This window comes from Cupressus sempervirens, chromosome 5 (genome assembly GCF_028749045.1).
Source record: "Cupressus sempervirens isolate cs-2001-9-10 chromosome 5, ASM2874904v1, whole genome shotgun sequence".
NCBI classification, from domain to species: domain Eukaryota; kingdom Viridiplantae; phylum Streptophyta; class Pinopsida; order Cupressales; family Cupressaceae; genus Cupressus; species Cupressus sempervirens.
This window is the reverse complement of record NC_143122.1, coordinates 365101041-365123593: the sequence shown is the minus strand read 5'-3', so window position 1 is coordinate 365123593 and position 22553 is coordinate 365101041. Positions and strand designations below refer to the sequence as shown.

The 22553-nt window shown below is 35.4% G+C and overlaps 1 protein-coding gene across 1 annotated transcript in view; it reads left to right on the top strand.

Moving 5' to 3' along the window:
• LOC149556253 (serine/threonine-protein phosphatase BSL3-like) overlaps positions 1-22553 on the top strand; it is a 56018-nt gene that overhangs the window by 7460 nt on the left and 26005 nt on the right. Inside the window, exons 2-7 of the mRNA XM_089830437.1 lie at positions 8726-8786; positions 9282-9360; positions 9473-9552; positions 9640-9734; positions 9899-9998; positions 12349-12418. Coding sequence (XP_089686563.1) covers positions 8726-8786; positions 9282-9360; positions 9473-9552; positions 9640-9734; positions 9899-9998; positions 12349-12418 — 485 coding nt within the window. The remainder of the gene's footprint in view (positions 1-8725; positions 8787-9281; positions 9361-9472; positions 9553-9639; positions 9735-9898; positions 9999-12348; positions 12419-22553) is intronic.

Genomic DNA, 22553 nt, shown 5'->3' with positions numbered 1-22553 from the left:
AACCATTAGATACTAAATAAAGATAATAGAAACTATCTATTATCGTAATAATATCTTCTCCAGCTGTTGACACAATACAAAGTTATTATCTCTATTTCACCATATGGCAAAATCAGAGATAAAGATCTCTATAACATCTGCAATCTTCAACACTCCTTAGCAAAACAAATCTTTAGTATGGTAGGCACACAAAGCTGCAACCAATGATGTCAATGATAAATTCTCATCACATTGATTCTCATAGAAACATTTTATCTCAGCATAACATAATTTACCATAGTTACTTCATAAACACATAAAATTAAAGACACGGAGTCACACACTTGACTTCCACCATGCCTCTTTGCAACGGGTGATCCACCATGCCTACTCACATAAGGTGGTCCACCATACCTAGTCACGAAGGGTGGAATGAGGGCTTTCACCTCAGACTTCTCTTAGAGAAGAACACATTTCCACCATGCTTAGTCTCAAAGGGCGGTCCACCATACCTACTCGCAAAGGGTGGAACAAGGGATTTCACCTCGAACTTCTCTTGCTGAGAAGAATTCATTAACAAGAGATTGTACCTTGAACTTCTCCCACAAAAAAGAACTCATTAACAAGGGATTTCTCCTTGAACTTCTCTCATAGAGAACTCATTAACAAGGGATTGCACCTCAAAGTTCTCTCTCACAGTGAACTCATTAACAAGGGATTTATTTCACCTTTAATTTCTCTCATAGAGAACTCATTAACGACATGTATAAGAATGATTAAAATTCTCTCTCAACATAGACTGTTACAAGATTCAAGAAGAGTTGGCAGATTAACGGATTTCCAGATGATTGATTGACTAACAGAGGAACAAATGTGTTCCTTATAAAGAATTACAAGGACGTTGTTTCTAAAAGAAACAACGTAGGCTGAAGACGAAATTAGAAATAAAACTAGAGACAGGATAGGAAACATTGCTATGTGGACTGAAGGAAAAAGAGACAGGATAAGAAACATTCCTATCTACACTGAAAGACGGACTACAGACAAGTAGTTGACTATTATAAAAAGTATAAGATATTATTTTAATACCCTCCCTTAATGGTCAACGTACGGATGTTAGAACATTCTGTGATAACTTAGACCCTCCCTGGATCTACAGAATGCTGAAACCAAGAAGCTTTGCTAGAAGAGTGCTATGACTCAAAATAAGTTGCATTTACAAAACTTTGTTTTTGTGGAAAAAACGGTAAAACCCAAAATCTCACGCAACCTTGCGTATTATAGACAACTTGAAATGATTTTTGAGGAGAAAATCAACAAACCCAGAATCTCACACAACCTTGCGTATTATAGACAACTTGAAATGATTTTTGAGGAGAAAATCAACAAACCCATAAAAAACAGAAATAGATTCAGAAGGCGAAAAATGCAGCTTCGCCTTGATCAGGACCCGGAGAAGTCGGACGTTGCCTAACACCCAGAACAAGTTGATCGGTGTTTCAATATTCGAAGATTGCGATGATGCGCTGCTTCTAGGTTTCATAATTGTGACCATTGAATTTGGAATTATGTTCGAGCAGAATATTTGTCAGAGATGCCATGGCACGTTTTTCAATGAAAAACTGTGAAGGCATGTTCTTCGAGGCAAAAATATGAAAGACCTTGAAGAATCAGAGAATGACCCAGAAGAGAGCTCGAAAAACCCAAAAGGAATTTGCTGTCGTTTTCTGGATCCGCTGGCTCGAAAATTGAGGCACAAAAATCGAGGCACGCAGAACAAACGGATGACAACCCAATTGAGCTATCGGAAAACCCATCAAGAATTTGCAAACAAAATATTTTTTCGACCCCAAAAATTAGGGTTTCGAAAAAAAACGGCCCTAGCTGAAAAAAGCTTGAAAAAACTTTAGATTTCTTGATAAAAAATGGCAGATTTTTCTTCAAGGATCGATGTGCATGGACGAATGGGGCTAGAGTGTGCTGAACAAACACAGGCAGACCCGAGTTCGGGAATTTCTCTAGGCCGAAAACCCTAAGCGGGTTTTAGAGAAATTCAACAGAAATTTTTTTGAAAAAATTTAAGTAATAGCTCTGATATCATGTTACAAGATTCAAGAAGAGTTGGTAGATTAATGGATTTCCGGATGATTGATTGATTAACAGAGGAACAAATGTGTTTCTTATAAAGAATTACAAGGACGTTGTTTCTAAAAGAAACAACGTAGACTGAAGACGGAATTAGAAACAAAACTAGAGACAGGATAGGAAACATTCCTATTTAGACTGAAGAAAAAAGAGACGGGATAGGAAACATTCCTATCTAGACTGAAAGACGGACTACAGACAAGTAGTTGACTACGATAGAAAGTATAAGATATTATCTTAATATAGACTCCCTCTTAGCAGGGACAACTTTGATCACCACAATAAGATAGCGGATTCCACTTGATACACTGCCACATAAGCTTGCAAAGATTTAAACATCTTCCTTTGTTACATAACCTCCCTCTAAAGCTGAAAAGACTCCCGCTGGATATTTCCTGTATATGATCTTCCTCTTTTATGACGCTATGAACATCAATTCAGTTCACGACTGCAAGCAGCATCCTCATACAGTCTGCATTACTTTGTATATAGTGTCTCATATCCCATTGCTTCTTGGTCCGTCTTGCAACCAAGAGAGATTAATAATACTTCATAAAATCAATCTATTATAGAGATCAATGCTAAAAGCATACACTATTTCCAGTTATATAACAAAAATTTAAGAGATATAATCATAGAATACTTATCTCTCTGTAGTTTGATCTTCAACATGCACACAAATATACACATGTAAGAGATTCTGACTGTTGCCTCTCATCTTGTACCTGAGTTGAGGAAAGCTTGCTGTGTCTGTGGAAGACAATGGCCCTGGACCAGTAGATGTAGGAAAGATCATGAAGGATTTCATTTTTTCAAATGTGGAAGATATTTTGTACTCAATCCTCTATAGACGCCACACGATCATGCAAAACTGTGTAGCTTACAACATGTGATTTTCATAATAACAAGAGAGAGAGAATAATAATAATGATTTTAATGCTCACTCAAAGTTAAATGCAAATTGAAACTACTGAATGAAAGGCAAACTGAAAGCCACCGCCAAAACTGATCATCAAAACACATCTGATTCTCTGTTTACACTCATACGAAGACAAAATGACCAATCGAAGAAAAAATAATGAAAGAATGCTGAAATTGAATGGGCTTAAGACCTCAAACGACGATAGATATAACTGTCAACAACTCCCCTTTATTTTCTTAAAATGAAAAAAACGTCAGTTGAATGGAATGAGACGGCCAGCATGGATGATATTCCACATACTGAAGAGAAGAATACCAAGACAGAAATAAAACATGAACCATCACATAGAAAAAACGGTCCAGAAAGAAGCAAAACATCATACCCACACCACAGTTTCTATGAAATCACATTAAAATGACACTTGATGGCATAGAAGATAATATGACTATGCTCTCAATCTGCTCATAACAAACAAGCAAATGGGCAGCTCCTGAAAGAGCACGCATGCACACATTCGGCTCCCGATCACCATGCATAAAGCCAAAAATCTGACATACCCTATAACTGCATCAAGGAAAAGCCACATGCAATAAGAATAATCTCAATCAGAAGAGAAATCAATGGCTAAACTAAAATGAAGAGTCACCCCCTTCATGCGACAACAGTTTGAATTCTTTGCTCCAACCACAGATATGGATGTTGCCTAATAATAACACCCAAGGAAATGGAGTCTTGTAGATTCTCAACCAGTTCAATCGCACAAACAACTCCAGCCTCTAATGAGAATAGTCCCTAGACCATTATTATAATGGCATCAAGACCATTGGCTATAGGGATGGTCGACCCGCACGCCCAAATACTAGATACCAATCTTGCCAAGCTTCTTGCTTCCTCCCCTGCACAATACTTCAATCTTCACTTTTGCATTCAATCTCGATATACCTCCTTTCTATTCAATCCTGTAATCAATTGATACTCTTCTGCAAACAATAACCTGTTCTTGCATCTTCTTTTTTACACATGCATGCTGAAGGGTCGCAAACCCAAACCAAGGTAATTTAAGCACTTGGGATTCTACAGTCAGCAATCACGCAGAAAGGCTTCACACTACACAACTTTAAATTTGCTAAAAGGTCTCATTCAAAGCAGCTTATTTACATTCGATCCTCTTACTTTTAATCGCACATCTCAAAAAAATAAACTCTTCCCCTTTTGGCCATCAACTGCTGAAGGAGACCCCCCTATTTAAACACATAGTACCAAAAGACTTTCAGCCCGGCCTCCTGTTCAAACATTTACCATACTGACACTTGAAGAACAAATAAGCTGTAGACCTGCTCTGATACCATGTTAAATTCGGGTAGTGCTCGTTAACCACAGGCAAGCCATCAGATCTGATGCATTCCCAACCATAGTTGTTAAGCCCTTATCATCACCCCCAAGCATGCTACATATTCTGTACATTGCATAATTCATTTTCTATTAATGCAAGATTGGCCTTGCATATATGTGAATCAACGCCTCTTAAAAGACCTCCAGAGAGCTTTGTAGTTCTGGTGCCAAGAATAGGATCAGACCTCTTATTACAAGTTACGTTCATATAGGTCTTGCCCAATATAATAGGTCTTGCACAATTACATAATTACATGAATTGTCCAAATGGGGTCAGACCCAATTAAGGATAGAAATGACAAAGTTCATTTGCAACATGCTAAGGCCGACAGGCCAATTAGCCATTGGGCGTACTAGGTTGACCCTAGAAGGGATCCAACCTAGCTACACATCAATATTTTTGACCAAACGATTGGAACAGAATCATGAAAAAATCCATTTTTAAGGTAATAAAACTTTTCTGGGTTTCTTTCTCATTTGTGTGGTACTTTCCCCTATTCTTAATCCTATCTTGATTTTTTCTTAATTAGTTTAAAAAAATATTTATCTTTTGGTTTGTGGAGGCATTTCAAGAAAGATTTTTACTTTGCTGAGAACACAAACAGCTTTGGAGAACTTTTTTGTTTTCTTGTGACTAACCCAACTGAATTCATATTTGATGGAATGTGAATTGGTTTGGGACAACAGTTTCAAATTGATATTATATCGGTTTGTTGAGCTGTACTAGATACGATGAGCTTTGTGCAATAGAGTTGGGTGTTTCACTGTGAGGCTCTATGATATTTAGACAAATATGAATAGGTTTGGGGGAAGTTTTGACAATAATGATGCTGGCAGTTCAACTAATTCGGGATGAGTGTTATGATGAGAAATTGAGCTGAGGCATTCCTAAAAATTGGGTCCACCTGTCTTGGGAATCATGAGTCTGGTGATCATTATTATGGTTAGTAAATCCAATCTTTCTAAGATAATGAATTGAGTCTTGGGAATCATGTGTCTGGTGTTTGTTTTATGGTTAGTAAAACCAATCTTACTAAGATTTTGAATTGAATGGGAAATGTGATCCAAGTGAATTCATTAAATAATAAAGACAAGTCCAGCAATACCATCAAGTCCCGTTTCATGGTATGCAATGTTGCTAAGTCATTTTTTATGTTTTTTGGTACTGCCAAACCACCTCAAGGGTTCTGTGTAACTCCAAGGTTATCAATCCATCCACATCATAGTGCACATACATTTTCAGAAGTACAAGTCAATATGGACAGATCAGACATGACATCATCCAAGTGCACTCGTAACTTTACTCATCCTTCCTTTGTTAGAGATCGAAATATCCATTGACCAAACTGCTAAGCTTTATCTATAACTTATGATATTACGAATGATGATAATACTTCTGCCCTTGTCCTTGAAGTGGCAAAAACCAACATATAGCATTGCATTTTTTTATAGCATGGCTCAGCGTGACTCTTAGGAGACGAGGAGTCAGATTTTACAATTTCATTATAAATAATGGTTCTTTATACTCTGTGGCTCTGTGACATTGTGCATGTGGCAGAAATACAAGGTGTAGTTAGTGAAAGATAGCTGGCATTACGTCTGGCTCTAGATTATGGCATCTGCATAGATAGACTTGTAAAGGTTTTTGTTCCAGTTCTGTAATATTTCCCAGCTTCATCTTTGAATGCTATTCATCATTTGTTAAATTTTTGGTTAATCCCAAAGATCCCAAATAGATCAATGGTAGAATACATCTTTAAATAAAAAGAAATGTTTAAATATTTGGCAATGAACAATTACGATTGTTTTTGTTGAATTGAAATGGGGAAATCACTTGGGGCTTCTGCTCAGTATGAAAAGGATTTATATATTTCAATCATTAAATAATATTGCATGCCAGCTAAGAACAATCCAACTTATGACCTTTTGAATCTAAATGTGGACTGTAAAGATGACTTAGTAATCTTTATAAATTACTTTTACCAAGGACAGTCTGTTGCTGCTGCATAAATGCAGAGTAGATTTTATACAGTATTTTGGTTAGAATCTGCCCCAAAAACATGGAAGGATGACAAACTATACCAACATTTCCAGATTATATATATGGTACACTTGACTCAAATTCAATGTTTAGGAAGTTGGCTGTAGATTTAGTACTTCTTGAGCGGCTCCATTTTGAATTTCTTCTCTAGCAGATTCATCTGTTCACTCTTTGCCATTGCTTGAATTCAAAGGTTGGAATCTTGGGCTCTCAAGGCACTTCGTGCCCTATTTGACCTTATCTAAAATAATCAGATGGGCCTGTTGTAACAGCTTCATACTCAGAAGTAGTGATTGCGTGTCCTTGATTGTTATTATATGCTTCATTTTTTTATCACAGTCAGAATGTGGAAGGACAGATCACTCTGTGTAATGAACCTTTCAGTAACCGTTGTTTGGCCAAGAAAAGAATGATGCATCTTATTTGAGTATTACCAAACATGGGAGCAATTTCTTTATATTAGTCACCACTCCTGAATCATTTGTATTCCATCATTAGGTCTTTCTGGATGATGTAGGATGCAATGATAGACTGACACTCTCACGGGAGCCAAATTGGTGCATTGGCTTTATGGAAGTGAGTTTTTGAACTCTGTTTAGGATGCCCCATAAAAGTTGTAAGGTCTCATCGGACTGGGGCGGTGAGGCCTTTGACAACAGAAATTTGTTGCTCTCATTACTGTCATTGTACTACTTGCTCAGGGAAAATTAAAATCTCATCCAGATATAGATTGAATATTTTCATTAGAGTGTCATTTTAGTTCTATGTAGGCAAGGAATGATTTTAAGCTCTTCCTACTACTTGGAAGTAATGCTTGAGTTGGAGGGATAGTGTTTGTTGGTGAGAAGTAAATGGAAACCTTTGTAGCTGAATGTTTCTCTTCCCCACAAGAAGTTTCTAACATCTACTCATGAAGATTGTGGTATCTGGTGCTCTGAATATGTTTGATTGGTGCCAATTCAGAAACATTCAGTTGTTAGCGTCACAATACAATCATGGCCTAGCTACTATATTAAGTTTCATCAATATCCTATGTGAATTTTAAATAACCAGATATGCAGAAACATATAATAATAGTGACATTGAGGAGTGGGGGGCTTTAGTGATTTTGCTTGCTTCTTTTTCATTATTTGGGTGTATATTTTAATATGCATCAGTTTGATGAATGTTATCCATGTGAAGGAAAAGCTTATGGATATGATGGTCTATGATCCATCAGCAATGTGAAAGTTATTGATCTATCTATAACTGTTTTAACTTGTGGTACCTATTTTTGAATAATCGAAAGGCAAGAGGACATTTGAAGAGGATTAGCAACTGGGGAAGGAATGGTGATTGTAGTAAATCTATTGGCATTTTTTTCACACTACAGCCTTTTTACCAATTAGAAAGTTTTTGCATTAGTTCAGTTGAATAAGAGTTGCTGATTTTAAATGACATCAATTTTATAGTTTCTAATAGTGTCTAGTAACATCATCTACTATTAAGTGAGTTCTATATAACAACTGCATTGTTATCGGGGATGCATTTCTACCCAGTTCTGTACCTGCAAGATTGCAACAACATGTGCTTCAACTTACTGCTATTCCATAGCTAAGCAAATACAGCAGTAGTCAGAATCACTGCATTGCAGTCTAACAAAATCAGCATATGTTATAGGGGAGCATTTTCACCAAGTTCTGTACCTGCAGCATTGCAACAATATGTGCTTCAATTTACTGCTATTCCACACATAGGCAAATACAGCAGTAATCAGAATCACTGCATTGCAGTCTAACAAAATCAGCACATGATTTGAGCTGAGGAGTTTTGTATTTCTTGATTGACGATTTTCCTACATACGCAGAAAGGGTCATGAATACTTTTGTTATATGTTCCTATCAGTGATAGCATTTAGGCTATGCAGTCAATGCTCCTGCTCTAATTACTGTTAAAAGGGATCCAAAGTAGAGGTATTTTTGTTTCCTTTCAGCCTGGAAATGTCCAACTTAGCAAATCCAATTAAGTGGTAATCACATAGGAACAATGCGTTCATTATAAATGTTTGATTGGAATGAAACTCACTCTTGAAATTCATGTCAAGACTCTTTTCTTGTTAAGAGTAAAAAATACGAACTTATACATTTCTAGAGTGGGTTTTACTTAAATTGGAATGTGTTTTGCTACTGCAAAATAAAAACTCAGAACATTTTTCAGAACTATAGTAGCATATCTTACACTTGGAAACTTGTCTACTAAAATTGCAGGACTAGCGGGAGCTACTGCTGAAGTGCACTGTTATGATGTATTGTCAAATAAATGGACCAGGTAAATGATATACTTTATATATACTTCCAGTTTTGAATTACATGTATTGGTTCTGTTCATCACAAGTCTGCAATTGATGATCTGCTATGACTAAATTTTCTGGATTCTAGTCTGCTTGTCATTCTTAAAACCAGTAATATCGGTAAGGTGTTATATAACACATTATTGAATTTAATCTGTGAGTTGGCCTGTGATTATTCCCTCGAAAGTATATGTTAGCTGTAATGAGATTAAAAATGCCGCAAGTGACCTTACAAACTCGTTTTGTTAATTTTATTTCAAAAAGTTAAACCAAAATTTGACTTTAAATTAATGTGAATTTAAGAAACATAAGAGATCTTAAAATTGCCATAACCATTTAGATATTTACGTTTCTCAAGTTCTTAATATGAAATTGATAATTATAGGATGTAATCTTAATATTTGTGGTCAGGGATTTGAATTATATAATACAATCTTAATATTGCTTGAGGTAATTGATAACACTATATGCAGGCTTACTCCTGTAGGAGATCCACCATCTCCTCGTGCAGCACACGTTGCTACTGCTGTGGGCACAATGGTTGTAATTCAGGTATTTATGGTGTTAATGTCATGGTACTGTCATACTGAGATTGACTCTGATAATTATTTTATCTATCCACACTCACACAAGGCTGGCTTTTGCTTGTCAATATTGTATGCAGGGTGGCATTGGACCTGCTGGGCTGTCAACAGAAGATCTACATGTTCTAGATTTAACACAACAACGACCACGTTGGCACAGGTTTAATTTTACGTAGAATATATGTGAACATATGTTTTTTGTGGAGTAATTCTTGCATTGTTGCTGATACAGTTTGTGTTTTTTCAGGGTAGTTGTTCAGGGACCTGGTCCTGGACCTCGATATGGTCATGTGATGGCTCTAGTAGGGCAGCGATTTCTCTTGGCAATTGGGGGAAATGATGGTAAGATTGCAATTATTTTTCTTTTGATTTCCTTTTTATGATTCTAAGTTCTAACTAGAACTTCCATTGGAAGCTATGCTACTTTTGGAGTTTAAGCTTTTATTATTTTATATCTCTATCTTAAATTGTACTGCTGCACATGCTTATAATTTTCTTATGTCCAGGTAAAAGACCTTTGGCAGATGTTTGGGCCTTGGATACAGCAGCTAAACCATATGAATGGCGGAAACTAGAGCCAGAAGGGGATGGCCCACCTCCATGCATGTGAGTTGAATAACAGAGCATGAGAAGTTCCACTCTGTTTTTAGTCTGCCAATAATTGGCTAGATCAAAGCTTAGCATAGTTAAGAAGAGGACAGACATCATGAGTCGTATGCAAGTTGTTTTGCAGATGGTATCTAGTAAAATTTTAAATACTTAATGTTACAGCATACTTGAGAGGTGGTTAGGTTCTTTTAATCAGATTACACTTTCAATTTTAGCATGAGATTTAAAACTCTGTCAATAATATTTATTGATCATTGCCTGAGCAAATTTATGGTGTGACTGTTGCTATGGCTATCATTGACCTGTTTTAGGACCACCAACTTGTTACACTTGGTCTTCTTTGAGTTGTTATTTGTTCATAATGTATGATGCTTTTGAAGTCACAAATAGCATCTCCTTTAATTTTGAAAATCATTCAGGATCAAAGTTATTGCATAAGCTCTGTTCTACAGATGTTCACTGTTATTTGCACCTATGTTGTTGGAAGATGGATAGAGCTATTCATGTTACGTTTATAATCTATTAGCACTGAAAGACTAGGATGAGATGTGAGTATGGTGAATCCTTGGATCTGTACATGTTTCCAATGTCTAATTTGATTAACATGCAACAACTTCATATTGTGGTTGAGTACGATCACCTTTGGGATATGAAATATATGCAACTCCCAATTATTGATGATCATTATTTGTTCAGTTGTAAAAGTTAAAATGTTGATCCATTCTGTTTTTATTACACTTAAGTTACCGGTCCTAGTCTTGGGATAGGGATGGTGTATGACAATTCTTTTTCCTTGGGTATGATTATGGTATATTAGATTTTAAAAATATTAAATAATAAAAACATAATACTCATAATTGCTCATGTCGATAAATAAAATATTTAAATACCTCACTATGTGCAAGCATGAAAATACTCAAATTCACAATATGATTAGCAATGATTTGTCAAATGTTAGTACAAAATGATAACCATTAATTACAATCAATATTCAATAATTTGACTTCCATAATCACGGGTATGCAATAACTGCCTCCTCTGTAGAGACTTCAGCTAGCTGTGCAGTCTTTGTGTCTAGATTGACATACTCAGGAGTTAGATTCCAATTCCTGGCAACCCAGTTGTTTGTGCTTGTTTGAGTGGAAAAGGAGTATGCACTCAAATATGTCCAGCTGAGGAAGAACTCACAACCTATTGAAATTTGCATACAAAATTAACATTTCCAAATAATAAATTTTAAATTATAATGCATAGCAGAAAATGAAATTTGAGAAATTAAAAAAGATATGCAGACTTGAGAGAACTTTTATTGCAAGAGGCTGCAATTAAATAGGGTGTTGGCCATGTATTTTGACTTTTTTCATGCAATGTAGTGGATGTACAACTTGTCATATTCTCATGATATATAAATGTTCATATCTAACTTGTATGCTATTTGAGTATTTTCCCTCTGGAAGTTGTTTCAAGTCTCTGCTTTGCACGAGATTAACATGGTTTTGATAAAATTTCAAATCTGAATGTTCTGAACATAGAGCAATTGGATTTACCATGTTTGATTAAACATCTGCAGAACTGCTTTAGCATTGACCTGATACTACATAATTCAAAACAAAATTAATGTTTGGACTTTAAGCCATAAACTTTTTATTTGGAATTATAGTGCGGAGCTTGAAGTTTGTGTCATGTGGGTTTATCGGGCTTCAAAACATTTTGGGAACAATGGTTATATCAATGGGGCAGTAATCTCTCTCGATTGGGAAGTTGTAAAATGGGTTATAGTCTAAGAGATCTGTGAAGAATGCCTAAACAGTCTGCTTGTGAAAATCTAGGTTAGGGCTGTTCTTGTAGGGATTTTAGACAGATTTTTTCTATGGCTTTTCCTTCTGAACTTCAAGCATGTGATGAGATATTATATCATTTGTGACAGTATTATGGATTTTTTAGAATATTGGGTGAATGCTTTTTTCTCCAAGAGGTATGAACCTGGTTTTATATTACATAGCATCTCCATTTCTTTTACTTTGGGATCAGGGACATAATCCACTAAATAATAAGATCATACATGGCTACGGTTTTTCACTTGTGACATGCTTCCCTTGTGATTGATTGCTTTCTTCATTTTTCTGACAATCTGGGTAAGCGGTACATGTAGTGTTTGAATTGGGAACCTCACCTTAACTATGTCATCACATTAACATGATATCTTAAATCTGCACAATTTGGCAATACATGATCTTATTGTAATCGAAATTGTTTTTATACCAATTTGTAGACAATGATATCATTCTTGATCTGGTAAATGGTATCTGTTGGAAATCTATTGCTAATGTTTTTCTTGCATTGACAGGTATGCAACTGCAAGTGCCCGTTCAGATGGCTTACTTTTGCTTTGTGGAGGAAGAGATGCAAGCAGTGTGGTACAAATTCTTATTCCTCATTTATTATTAATTGATAATCTATATGCTATTTGTAGGATGGTGGTCATCATCTTATGGTAGATGATATGGACAAATTTCTCTTGAAAACAATTTGTTGTTTCAATTTTGTAAATTTATTTTGTTAACAAAATAGTTTGATTTTGAGTGTATGTTTCTGCAAAGTTCTTTCAAGTTATATACTTTAGCGGATATTCTTGACAATAAATATCTAGAATAGAAATATAGTGTATGCAACTAGAGTTAAGAGCAGTGTTTACAGAGAGCCCCAAAATGTTAAAAAAGCACTTAAAAAAAACATATTATAAAGATGGTATTCTTACCTCTCTTCTTAGTGGAGTTTATACTCGTGTGCAAGTGACATGTTGAAAATGGTAACCTCAAAATATCTTTTGCAGTACAGTGATGACACTTATTGTGAGTGAAAGGGTGATATGAGTGGGATTTATAGTTATTCAGATTCAGAATGACAGAGTAGCACATAAAATCATTAACTCATACCAATTGCCTTTTAGCTTGTCATTCTGGAGATATGGTCAGTTATTCCATGTTGAACTGAACTAAGTTGCAGTCTGTATCTTTCATAATTTTTTGAAAGCTGGGGTCATCAAGGAAAAGGCAAGTGCTCAATAGTTCTTGAACAAATAAGGATGCTGTTTACCTACCATTCTTCTTCCAGTTTTTCAGTATAATTTTTGTGGGATTTTTATTATGTCTGCACACTGGGTTTAATTGTGTTTCTTATTCCTCACAATACTTACAGTGCAGATACATTAATTTTATGCCATCCCTATATGAAAAATATAATTCTACTTGTACAGTTGCAAGATGGTTGAAGGATCTGCCACAGACACAAGGATGTTGTTTTATGACCATTCTTTCGCCAGTTTCTCAGTACAATTTTTATGGGATGTTTATAATGTGTGCATACCGGGTTTAACATACCCTTGATGTTGTTTTTCTTTTTCCTCACATTACGTACATTGATGATACAGTAATATTAGGCCATCTTTATATGAAAAATATAATTCTACTTGTACAAGCAGGACATGGAGAAAGGATCTGCCTCAGACACTTCTGGAAACCTAGCGATGGTGTATTATGCTAAGCATCATTGATCTCAATGGCTAAGTTTCCTGAAAGCATCATATCAACATTTTGGATTTAAGATATCACATTTGCATCCAGGTGTTTCGTGAATGACATCGAAGCCAAATTTTTTTTTGAAGTGTTTTTTGTACTGTCACTTACTGATCATTTCTTTATCTCTTTATTGGCAAGTTTCTAAAGAGAAAACATCAGAAGACCTATAGTTCCCAAGTTCTAGCAATATTATATGCATCAAATTTCATCCAGCTTAGCCTAAATTTCAGATGTTCACTTCAGCATTTAAAATAGATCTTAAAAGAAATGTTTTAAGGATTGTAACGATACATTTATCAAATAAGATATGTGATCAAATCAACTCTTAAAATTTGTTTAAAATGGGCATATTGAATTCATACATGGATAGGAAGCCATTTAAAAAATGCGAAAGATTGTAAATTTCATAGATTGTCAAACAGAAAACATTAAATCAGTCCACTTTGGACAAAAGTTTTGCATAAGAAAGAATTAATTCATAAAATTTCCTTCTTTAGACTTTAAATGAAAATAGTCAGAAAACTAATCAGTCATTAAAATTTTGCAGATCTTCAGAAAAAAAATTAGATTCAAAATGCCATCTTCAAGTACAATCGTATCAGTCCCATTCCTGCATGTATCATTTCCCAATTAAGATTAAAGACTCTAACATGAACATGGCATTGGTCTGCAGCAGTGATCTTAAACATTCTCATATAAAGAAGATTTTCCTAATTATTCAATTTTTGGACAGTATTTCATAAAATTTGAGGATAATCATTCACAGGTCCAATCCAATGCTTACAGATCCCATCCCTATAAACTTAACACTGTTTTGCAAATCAATTCATAGAAGTTGAATACCTTCCAGATATGATCAGTTATGGATAAATCAGTGAAGAAATGTTACACCTGCAACATCAACAAGATGGATCTGGCTTGTCCATTCTTTTCTCCCTGAAGTTTTCTTGCTCTAGGATGTGCAGTATTACCAAATCCTATTTTTATTTATTATAATATTACTTTCCTATGTCAGTGACAAAAGCAAAGCAATCTCCATCCCCACTGACTAATCCAATTCCGGAGCTGGCATCCAGAGTTACCTAGACTTTTCTTTCCATTAATGGATTGCATCTGTTTAATGCATTCTTCAAAATAATTCTCTAATGATCCTTCATCTAGTCTATATATATTTTTACAACAATCTGGACCACCACAATTGAGGCAAAGTTGGCTTGGGGGAATAATTGCTAAAGGGGCTTGGCTGTAGAAAACGATTTAATAAAATTATATGATATTTTTGTTAATAAATAAATATATTTATTTTATACCTCATTCAAATATTTATAAAAGTGGCACTAGCAAACAAGAGAGAACCGATGCTACTATTTGGGAAAATCACAATTCCTAGTCACAATCACTTGATTGGAGAGACATTAGAGAGATTGCTCCAATTATGCAGCAAGAGTAAACTCAACAGGAACAAGTATATGGGGAGAACAATGCGACCTCGGATTTGCACACAAGCTCACAAAGTGTCATGTCCCCTTTTCAAATAATAATAAAAAAAAAATCTTTGCTAAGGCAGGCAGGCCCAAGAAAGTGAAGTTTCGGAAAAAGGGGGTTAATCTTTGGAAACCGTTGGACTAATAAATGAAAATTATTATTAAAATATGTTTCATTAACCTCTCTTGGACGTGAGTTACAGTTATGCCCTCTTTTAAGGGGTTTTGGAGGCATTTTGGGAGGCATTTTGGGCACATTCCAAAACTTGATTTTTGCTCATTCTTTGTTATTCTTCAGAGGCTGCCAAACCTGTGGAGAAGGAGACCCAAGAACGGGAGTTTGCAGGTTTCCAGGGAGACCCAAGAACGGGAGTTTGTAGGTTTCCAGGAAGGCTAAGGACAGGAGTTTGAAGCCATTCCATGTGCATGCTCATACAGAGTTTGCCTTTGTGCTGAACAGTATAGATTTGTGGATTTTTTGGTGTGTTTTTTGCATGAGTTTGGTGTTTTCAGTTGAGCATTTCATATCAGTTTTGGTTGCTGCTGTATTTCAGACTTTAAGCTGTTAAAATAGAGCTGAATATTTGTATTGGGACGTGATTAAACTTCTGAGATAGTTTATTAGTGTTTTTGTGGTGTTTCTGGGCATTTTTGTGTTAATTTCGGGAGCCCGATGAGCATAGTTTTTGTCCTACATTTGTGAGCTGTTGTGTAAAGGCTATATAGATCTGGAAATGTCATTTTGTAGGCTGTTATGCTGCTGAAAAATCTGTAAAAATGGCCATTTTCAGATTTATTAATAATAGGTGAAGCTGTGAAGCTTTTGGCACCATTTCTGGCATACCCGATTTGGGGTTTCTTGAGAAATTTGGAGGATCTTTGTGATATTAGTTGTTTGATCTTAAAGATCTGATTAAAGATTGGAAATATCATACAAAATCAGAAAAGGGACATTTCACAAAGACCACAACTTTTGCTCTAATGCCTCCTGATGCAGTTACCCAGTTGGATAGACCTCATGTAGATCGGTCCAATCGCGCAACAAGAGTAAACTCAACGGAAGCAACAAATGTTCAGATAGAACAACAGGAGATCAATATTAATTCATAGAAAATCAGATGTACAAAGGTTTGGCAGTATGCCTTCTTACATGCTAGGCTCATACATGCCTGCTTGCTTACAATCTTTAGTCAGAGATCTTAGATCCAATTCTAATGACTAATCTATTTCTAATTGCCATCCACTGATACGTCTTTAGTTACATTACACTACAATGTATAGGCATCATGACACTCAAGTAAACTGCAAGATGCAAAACATTTCCCAAGAATAGTAGACATATTACAACCAAATAGGTCTGGTCCAAATCATAAGGAACAATTACATAATTTTTTTTGAAAGCTTGTGGTTCTAGATTCAAGTCCTCACATAAGCGAAGAACACCATCACAGTTTTCCATTGCAAGATCAAAATCCACCAACTATCATGAAAATTGGCAAAATGCGCTACTTGAGAGAGAAGAAATCACAACTTGAGCAAAATAGATTCAAAAAAGCTGCGAACCTAGGAATAGGATCTGGAGTAGGTCTAGATCATACTCCGAACGTTGCAAGTATTGATTCAAACAAATCAAGATCACTGAAATAATCAATAGAATAGAATAAACATGCAAACTGACAAATCTAGAAACAATATTTTTGGTTGATGCAAGATTGCTTTGAACCCGAGATACTCCATGAGACATCAAAATGATCGAACTCAGCATGAGAAATGTATGAAGAATCTTCAACATGTTTGTCCTTCCACCTGATCAAATACTCTTTATACTCTTTACCTCTTGTACTCCATCCAATTATGCTATTCAATACTTTCTCTATCCCATCCAACTGCTTCTTAGGATACTGTTGCTTTCCATCTGAATCATCATCTAAACTTCCCTTAGCCTCAATAAACTCATACAAATCTGCAATGTTGAATAGGTGAAATATCCATATCCTTAGGTATCTCCACTTCATAAGCATTCCCGGAATCAAATTTCGTAAGAATCTTACAAGGTCCAAACTTCTTCATCCTTTATAAGTCCCAAATGAAAATCTTCTTTTCTTCAAATGAACCATAACTTCATCTCCTACTAAGAAATCCTAATGTTTCCTAGTTTTGTTTGCCTTCTTATATTTCTGATTCATATATTCCAAAGGATGCTTGACTTCCTCATGCAATGAGTTTATGTAATTTGCAATTTTTCTGCTTCAACACTTTTATTCATCCTCTTGCATAAGATCTCGACTCTAGAACTCCCTTAGGACTAGTATTGGTAACTACATCAAAAGATGTCCTTCCTGTACTTCTATTCACCTAATTGATATATGCAGACTTTGCTTGTGCCAAAATGAAATCCAAATACTAGGCTTATCTCCAACCAAACTTCTCAACAAATTCGCCTAAACTCCTATTTACCACTTTTGATTACCCATGAGTTTGTGGACGAAAAATAGAACTTAACTTCAAATCAGTTTCCAACTCCCTCAAAAGTATCCAAAACTAACCTACAAACTTACTATCCCTGTCCTAAACTATACCTCTCAACAATCTCTTTAAAGAATAAGTCAACTCCATGTACTGCATCAAATGTCTTCTTACAAGAAATCAACTGCATCAAATGTCTTCTTACAAGAAATCAAATGTGACATTGTAGAAAATCTATCCATCACCACAACTATAGAATCGTTTTCTCTCCGTGTCTTCGGTAATCCCAAAATAAAGTCCATTCTAATATCCTCCCAAGGTGTATTAGGTACAGAAAAATGTGTATTCAAACCCACAATTTGACTACTACACTAAGTAACTTGACAAATTTTGCAATTTTGAACAAATATCTTCCTTATAAATTTGTGGACAGTAATACATCTAACTCACCAAACTTATCGTCTTGTCAATATCGAAGTGTCTGACAAGTCCTCCACTATGCTTCTCCTTAATTAAATTATCCCTAATTGATCCTCGAGGTATGAGCAATTGACTCCTTTGAATGATATATCATCTTGAATAAAATAATCCAGCCGTTTGCTTTGGTCAATTGTTGCCATTTCGTTGCAAGCTTTCCATGCATTTGCAAAATCAAGATCTATCTAATACAAGGTCTTCAATTCATCGAATCCAAGTACCTCTATTCTCATTTTTGTTAGCGATTTCCTTATTCTACTCAATGCATCAACTACTTCATTAGATTGCCCACTTCTATTCTTCAACACAAAAGTACAACTCTGCATGAACTCCACCCATCTCGTGTGTCTGAGACTTAATTTCCATTGACTACTTCAATATTGCAATGCTTTGTGATCAATATACAACACAAACTCCTTCATCAACAATTAAAGTTTCCACTTCTTCAAAGTTTGAACTATGACATAAACTCTCGATCATAAACCACAGATTTTTTCTTGGCATCGTTCAACTTTTCACTGTAAAAAGCAACAGGTTTATCTTCTTGACTTATCATAGCTTCAATTGCATCACAACCCACTTGAAATACCTTATTGAAATTTGGCAAGGCCAATATTTGGTTGTTTAGAAACTTTTTTTCTTCAATAGCTTAAAACTTTGTTAAGCTCCATGTGTTCATCTAAAATCCTTGTGATCACCTCTCATAGTCTCTTTCATAGGGTTACAAACTGTATTGAAATTCTTGATAAACTTCCATTAAAAACTAGACAATCCATTAAATGATCTTACTTCCCCAACACTCTTCGGTCCAGGCCATTCCAAAATTACTTTAATCCTTTTAGATATCCTTCATGGAATAAAATTTCTTGATATCGGTCAACGACTTTTCTTCTTTCAATCTTTGTAATTCTTGCCTTAGCTGCAACAAACATTCTTCCTTATTCTTAGTGAAAATTAGAATATCATCGAGGTACTCAATCACAAATTTACCCAAGAATATCTTCAATACCACATTCATCAATCTCATGAAAATACTAGGTGCATTAATCAAATCAAAATGGATAACAAATAGGTTATACAAACTTTCATTAGTCTTAAATGCACTCTTCCATTCATCACCTTTTCTAATTTTGATCTAATGATAACCACTCTTCAAATCAATCTTGGTAAAATACTTCGCTCCTCTCTAACAATCCATTATGTCATCCATCCTAGGAAAAATAAAATCTATACCTTACTATGATTTTGTTGATAGCTCTGGGTCAATATACATTCTCCATTCTTGGACTTGCCAATTCAATTCTTGTAGTTGCCTATTCAATTCTTCCTTCTATGCATTCGGTGTAGTGCTTTGTTTGGTAAACTTGCTCATGAAACTAGATCCATACAATGACTTTCTTTCTTCCTACCATCCAAGAATTCCCTTCCTTCAACCAATCATATCCTTACTGTGGTGCAATTCTCATTCTTAGAATCTCCTATCAAAGGCAACAATACTTGCTTCATCCCATTTGCTACTATGGTATATCTATTTAATCTACTATCATATATGCCTTGCCTATCATACTGGCAAGGTCTACCCAACAAGATATGACACAATCCGTTGGCATAAAGAACTTTATTATGATAAGATCCAATTTTAAATTTCACTACACATTGCTCACTTACCGGTACATTATGACCATCTCTTATACATTTCTTGAGACGCTTCATCCTTGGTAATTGCAACTTGGTAACAAATTCTATTGATACTAGGTTATTTGAACTCCCACTATCAATAATGATTTTGCAACACTTTCCAGCAACTTTACATTTGGTCTTGAACAAACTTTTCCTCAGTATCGGTTCTTGATCAAGCTCACTACATAGTGCTTTCCTAACCATCAAAGGTTCTCCTTCTTTGGTTGATTCATAGATCTAGGCGATTCTTTCTCCATAAATGGGTTCCTCCTACTTCACTGGTCTTCTTGCATGATTTTTTTGTGTGCACTCAAATGCTGTATGATCTTCTTCTCCACATTTGAAGCAAATGCCTTTGAACAAACTCCTATCTTCTCTTCTATATTTATTAACTCAAGGTTAACCTCCTCTTCCTTGGTATGAACCCCCTTCTTTCCATTCTACCTTCCTCCTCCAATAAATGTTTCATCAAACCCGGTATAAAGATTTGAATAATGATCTTCCTCCTTTGGTAAATGTCCTATCTCTTTGAAATCTGCCACCTCTTCCTCTTTGTCTATGTTCCTGTCTTTTGTTCAATTTCTCCTCAACTTTTAGGGCAAATTGGTAAGCTTCCTCAATACTTTCCATCTTAACCAAACTAATCTCATCCAAAATAGATGTCCTCAAAACATTAAGATATCTTGCAATTCTTTCAACTTCATCATCCATATGTCCAGATCTGATATTAGATTTATAAAAATCTTCAATATAGTCCTTTACAATAGATTCATTCTGCTTTAAATTTTGCATCTTGCTCAACAAACTAACTTGATAATTGCCATGTAAGAATTTATCCTTCAACATATCTACTATCTTATCCCATGATTTGATCTTTTCCTTTCCTCTTCTCTGTCTCTTGGTTTGCAAATGTTCCTACCATAATGATATATGTCCTTTCAACTTAGTAGTAGTATTTTTCACCTTATTTGTATTTTCACTTTCATACCCGAAATACTTTTCCATTTCAGTAATCCAATCAAGCAATTCATCCGAATCTAGCTTCCCATCATAATCCGGTAAGTTGAAATGTGGTCTTGCATTAGCTATCTTTCATCCCTTGTTCAAGTACATTTTAAGCATTTCTTGCAACGATTTCTTCAATTTCCTTGTCACTTAAATCTTTGATAGGTCTTCCTCTTCTTTGGGCAATTTACTCTTCTTCAAGTTTAACCGAGATTTGTCTCAACATATCCAACACTACTGGATCCACGTCTCTCCTTCCCTGAACTATCCTTGCAACCATTTGCAATTGTAGGCTAGGTCTTAACTCTATCACGCTACAACCAAACTCTACTAGGGCTTCGCAACCTTGGATTTACACACAAGTGCACAAGGACCACAACCTTCGGTCTAATACCTCTTGACGTAGTCACTTGGTTGGAGAGACCTTAGAGAGATCGGTCCAATCATGCAACAAGAGTAAACTCAACAGAAACAACAAGCATACAAAGAGAACAACAGGAGATCAACATTTATTCATAGAAACTCAGATGTACAAAGGTTCAACAATATGCCTCTTATGACTAATCTTCAGTTAGAGACCTTAAATCAAATTCTAACGACTAATCTCTTTTTAATGACCATCCACTAATACTTATTGAGTTACACTACATTGCAATATATAGGCATCATGACGTGCTGGTTGGACTCAAGATCCAAAGCATTTCCCAAGAATAGGAAATGTATTACAACCAAATAGGTCTAGTATCAAATCATAAGGAACAAGTTACATAAACTGTTTGGAAGCTTGCAGTTCCAGATTTAGGTCATTATATAATCCAAGAACATTTCTAGATGTGCCACCAAAGATCCACGATTGTAGATTTGCATAGAAAGATCAAAATCCACCAATGATCATCAAAATTGGCAAGAACATGCTACCCGAGAGGGAACAAATCACTACTTGAGAAAAATAGATTCAAAAGAGCTGCAAACCTAGGAACAAGAACCAAACTAGGTCCAGATCATACTCCAAACATTGCTATTGCTGACACGAACAAATCAATGATCATTGAAATGATCAACAGACTGAAATAAACCGGCGAAAGTGGAAACAAAATATTTTTGGTTGATGCAAGATTGCTCCAAACTCAAGATGCACTTGCATCACAACTTAAATAGAAAATTGGTAGATGCTGAAAAAATGACCAAGACCAAAGTTTTCAGGTAGAGTACATTTTACCTAAGCCTTTTGCACCATATCAAAAATTAATTTCAAGTAATGAGAAGAGAAGGGCAGGACTGTTTGCAGATTCTAGAAAGTAATGACTAGATATTATGATAAACACCAGAGTATATGGAGGGAATATCAGGACACAAGGTACTAGAAAGTTTATTTTATGCCCATCCTATTGGGTTCACATCTTCCAGCACATGATGATTTGAGTACAGCTGTGCAAGCCTTAAGGGATATCACACACATGTTGATAGCGAACACTTCTGTGCTTTTCTTTACATGTGCACCTTCCGTGCAACACGTGGTGTCATCATGTAGTATTATGTACGACTATGTACTATTCATTTCATGAAATTGTGCTTGATCTTGTTCTGATCTTCTCTTCATTGCACACTGAAACACGACTTTATGTAGCTTTGTGCATGCCTCCGAGAAAATTTAGACATTTCTACAAATGGACCATTTCAGCCATAAAATATAATGCTAATCTTTAGGGGTTACAATTGACATGTATTTGGAAGGCTGGTGGTTTAAGGTGAGTAGTTACATTCCTCTTCCTTGTTATATACCTGTAATACATCCATTTATTTGTGGAATCTTTTACATTGAGGGATATGACAAATTTTATTGTAGTAAAATCAGTATGACA